The sequence below is a fragment of the Merops nubicus genome, unplaced genomic scaffold (genome assembly GCF_000691845.1).
Source record: "Merops nubicus isolate BGI_N331 unplaced genomic scaffold, ASM69184v1 scaffold14824, whole genome shotgun sequence".
Classification (NCBI taxonomy): domain Eukaryota; kingdom Metazoa; phylum Chordata; class Aves; order Coraciiformes; family Meropidae; genus Merops; species Merops nubicus.
In genome coordinates this window covers 904-5,778 of record NW_008602372.1, presented here as the reverse complement: position 1 = coordinate 5,778, position 4,875 = coordinate 904, and the positions used below count along the sequence as shown (strand labels likewise).

The 4,875-nt window shown below is 41.6% G+C and overlaps 1 protein-coding gene across 1 annotated transcript in view; it reads left to right on the top strand.

The window, feature by feature from the left end:
• The window catches only part of PUS7 (pseudouridylate synthase 7 (putative)), a gene marked incomplete at its 5' end in the record, with an annotated part of 13,526 nt that extends 8,921 nt beyond the window's left edge, over positions 1-4,605 (top strand). Inside the window, 3 exons of the mRNA XM_008938345.1 lie at positions 2,440-2,569; positions 3,635-3,726; positions 4,401-4,605. Of these exons, the coding sequence (XP_008936593.1) occupies positions 2,440-2,569; positions 3,635-3,726; positions 4,401-4,537 (359 nt within the window). The remainder of the gene's footprint in view (positions 1-2,439; positions 2,570-3,634; positions 3,727-4,400) is intronic.
• Positions 4,606-4,875: the final 270 nt, after the last annotated feature.

Below are 4,875 nucleotides of genomic sequence, written 5' to 3'. Positions count from 1 at the left end.
CCACTCTCCATGGTATTTGAAAAGTCATGGCAGTCAGGTGAAGTCCCCAGCGACTGGAAAAAGGGAAACATTGCACCCATTTTTGAAAAGGGCAGAAAGGAGGACCTTGGGAACTACTGACCTTTCAGCCCCATCCCTGTGCCTAGGAAGATCATGGAACTGGTCCTCCAAGAAGCTGTGCTAAGGCACATGGAGGATGGGGGGTGATTTGAGACAGCCAGAATGGCTTCACCAAGGGCAAGTCCTGCCTGACCAACCTAGTTGCCTTCTATGATGGAGTGACTACTTCAGTGGACAAGAGAACTACAGGTGTTGTCTGTCTGAATTTCTGTAAGGTCTCTGACTCAGTCCCCCACAACATCCTTCTCTCTGAATTGGAGAGAGATGGATTTCATGGGTGGACTGTTTGGTGGATAAGGAATTGTTTGAATGGTCACATCCAGAGGGTAGTAGTCAACAGCTTGATGTCCTGATGGAGATCGGTGACAAGTGGTATCTGTACTGGGACCATTGCTATTTAGTATCTTCATCAGTGATCCAGACAGTGGGCTTGAGTGCACCCTCAGCAAGTTTGCAGATGACATCAAGCTGAGTGAGGTAGTTGACACACTTGAGGGACAGGATGTCATCCAGAGGGACCTGGGCAAGCTTGAAAAGTGGGCCTGTGCAAACCTCATGAGGTTCAACAAAGCCACATGCAAGGTTCTGCACCTGGGTCAGAGCAGTCCCCAGGATCAATACAGACTATGGGATGAAGGGACTGAGAGAAGCCCTGCAGAAAAGGACTTGGGGGTACTGGTTGATGAAAAGCTGGATGTGAACTGGCAGTTTGCACTCAAAGCCCAGAATGTCAACTGTTTCCTGGGCTGCAGTGTGGCCAGCAGGTCACGGGAGGTGATTCTGGCCCTCTACACCACTCCGGTGAGACCTCACCTGGCATACTATGTCCAGACAAGAAAGACATGAACCTGTTGTAGCAAGTTCAAAGGAGTACCCTAAAAACGGTCAGAGGGATTGAACACCTCTGCTGTGAGGAAAGGCTGACAGAGTTGGGGTTGTTCAACCTGGAGAAGAGAAGGTTCTGGGGACACCTTATTATAGCCTTTCAGTATTTAAAGGGGGCCTATAAGAAAGATGGAAACAAACTTTTTAGCAGGGCCTGATGCAACAGGACAAGGGGTAATGGTTTTAAACTACAAGAGGATAGATTTAGACTAGATATAAGAAAGAAATGTTTTATAGTGAGGGTGGTGAAGCAATCTCACAGGTCGTCTAGAGAGGTGGTGGAGGCCCCATCCCTGGAAACATTCAAGGTCAGGTTGGATGGGGCTCTGTGCAACCTGATCTAGTTGGGAATCTCCCTGCTTACTGCAAGGGGGGTTGGACTAGATGACCTTTAAGGGTCCCTTCCATCCCAAACCATTCTATGATGCTGTGTTTCCTGATGTTGCTCGTTAAGTGTGTTCTCAATTTCAGCTCTAGGTAAGCTTTGGCTTTCCTAACATCATCTGTACATGCCTGGGCAATGTTGGTGCATTTATTCTTTGTAGCTAGCCATAGCTTTCACCTACTAGATGTGTCCTTATATATGAGCTTAGTTCCCTACTTAGCCAAACCAGTCTCCCAATACATGTGCTTGTTTCCCTCAATATTGACTCGAACTGCTTTTGTACTTGGTTGTCCTTAAAAGACCAGAGAAGTCTTCTGAGACTGTGCCTGTCAGAGCTCAGTCCCAGATTTGGGATCCCATTTATGACCCATCTCTGAGACACTTAGAAGATAAAGACCTGTTTGTGATGAGGGGTGGCAGTGAACCACATTGAGTTAAAAGAGTGGGAAGAAAACCTGCAGTTTTTTACAATGTATTTATGCTGGGATTTGCCCGCAGTAAGCCTAACTTACTCCTGGTTAAAATTCCCAGCTACATGAAGTAATGCTGGCAATTGCCCTGCAGATCCAAGGCACCAGACAGCATTTTAGCTGCAGTGTATTCTTGTACTTCCATTCTCTTCCCTGCCTTCCCCGTGGTGTGCAGGCACATGCCCTGACTTAAGGATAAAAGACTAACAGTATTACTCCTTTTGCCATGGGTAGTCTGATCCGTTGGTTGGGTTTTTTTCCTCCCGATACCTGAGATCAGTATCTCAGTGAAGTTTAGATAATTGGAAAGCAGGTATGAGATGCCAATGTCAATAGAAGCTCTAGTAAATTTTGTTTTCAGCTGAAATTTTTATTTGCTAAGATTCTTTCTTGATTACTGCCTCTGCTAATCAGGTTGTAGAAGAAGACATTGTAGGTAATAAGATTTGCAATAAGTAGTTTGAAACTTCTGTGTAACATTTATCTGAAAATTGCTAAGTGTAAGGGATGATCTATGAAAACAGGCTGTTTTAATGGGAGAGCATAGTGCAGCTGATTGAATGTTTTCCTCTCTTGCAGTTGGTGAGGCCTACAAGGAAATGCTAGTAGCTGACAATCTTGACATCAACAACATGAGGCATAAAATCAGAGATTATTCACTTTCTGGAGCATACAGAAAGATTATTATTCGACCTCAGAATGTCAGTTGGTATGTAGGAAGATAAAGGAAATTGCACTTGATTTAACAGCATAGGGTGTACGTGGGATGACTGAATCCAAGAACCATTACCTGGACCCATGGGATGCACGTGTAGACTGAAGCACAGGCGGGGAGGAATCTGTGCCCTTCCCTCGGCCTTCTTACGCCACGGAAGGTGACCCGCAGCCTTACTTCTGCCGTGGTCCCTGGGGCTGTGGCACAGGAGTGTCGAGACACCTCTGCTGTCTAGTTGTTACCCTCAAGGAACACTTCATAGTAATAATTTACGTTGAAACCATGGTAGATAACATTCAAAACAGGTTTTTGTAGGCTTGCTATGAGAGAGTTGGTCTCCAGTTAACTGCCAATCAGAAAGATTTGTATTACTTAAACTACTGGACCACTGTTGTTAGAGATACAATCTAGTTGTCATATGGCAACTGAATAAATATCTTTTAAACTGGTGACTCTACAAATGTGCAGAAAGACTTCATCACTGATGCACAGAAAAAATAGAGGGTTCAGGAGGGAGACAAAAATATCAGTGTTTATACTTTAACTAGTGCTGATGTTGAAAGTTTATCTACTTACCAGTGACTTTTTCAGCGTCATCATTACATGTGGAAATTCTGATAAATGAATGGCAAAGAGAGTAGAATATGTATTTAATCTTTTTCAAAGAAGTTTAAGTGGCTTTCTTCAAAATGAAGGTCCCTTCCCCCCCAGTATTCTTAGAGTTGATGCCATTCTTCTCATAATTTCATAAACCACACTTCTTGCATGGCTAGAAATCCTGACAGCCCATGAGGGAAAACAGATGAGTTATGCAAAGAAATTTCTCACTAATTATTATTTATAAACTTCATATATCAGAGGCAACTGTTTTACATAAACCAGTTATTGCACCATAAATGCTGCCAGACATTAATCTCTTAGGAAAACTCTATTTCAGTTGTAAATGCCACATTGGAATAATAATAAATATTTCTGTTATAAAATCATACAAAACAATATATAAATATTATTCTAAATAATTAAAAATAATAATTAAAAAATCTTATATATATCACAAAGGGAGGTTGTTGCATATAACGATCCCAAAATCCCATTATTTACTACGGATTTGGATAAGCTGGAAGGAAAACCATTACCAGTTCTTCCTACAGGTAAGCTGATTTCTCTGATGATGTTTGCAAAGTAGAAGTTTAATCTGGCTGTTGCTTTGAACTGCTACACATTGAAGGCCCTTTTAAGGAAGAGCTTTAATTTAACTGGACTGTTAAGGAATGGTACTAAATACATCCAAAGCAGGGTGTTTAAATAAGGACCCTTATTTCTCAGAAGTGCAAGCAACTCTTCCAGCAGTCTGCATTTACTTTGATTTTTCTTATACAAGTCTGTAAAATTGAGTAGATGCTTAGGAATAAATGTCTGTGAAATGTGTGGAGCTGGAATTAAGCCACAGAGTCTTTGTACACATTATTTGTGCTGAACACAAGGGACTACTCAAATACTTAACAGATTTCAATGGATATTTTTTTTATATTGCTCTAGTCACAAGGTCTTTTGACACAGCTTCCCAGAAAAAGTGAAGAGGCTAAGAATTCAGTTTTGAAACCCCCAAAACTCTACTTGCTGAGAGAAAAAGTGTTATTTCATAAAACCACTTTATAACAATGGATTGTAAACCTGAGTGTGGTGGTTGTGGTGTGGTGGCTTTAGGAGCTGGGTGCAGGAGGGGTTGGTGTGGAAGACTTTAGTCTGGTTTAGATGGCATCCAGAAGAGGCATTACTTACGCCCTTTTTTGTGCTTTGTGTCTCCTCTTACCGCTTATGACAGATGGCAAATTCAGAGCACTGAAGATGGAGTTCTCCCTTCCCCCATCCACTTACGCTACCATGGCGATTCGAGAAGTTTTGAAAATGGACACAAGCATAAAAAACCAGACACAACTGAATACCACCTGGTTACGCTGAATGAACTGAAACAAGTTACTTTGGTTTTAACATATAAAGTGCTTTCCTATTCACATGTTCTGTTTAAAGATGGTAGTATGAGATTTGTATTTTTTAAAGTTTTTATTATTTCTAGCATTTAACTTCAGTAGTCATTTGCAAGATAGTGGCTGTAATATATCTTGGTGAATGGTGCTTTTTAATGAGCAAGTTGCTTGAGGTGTAACATGGGTGCATCTTTAAGAAATGGGCTTATAATGGTTTCAGACCTGGAAGAATGTTTTTCTTGGGGGGAAGGAAAAAAAAAAAAAAGGCAGGCTTTGAATGTTTTCATGATTTCAGCACACCTTGAAGTCTCG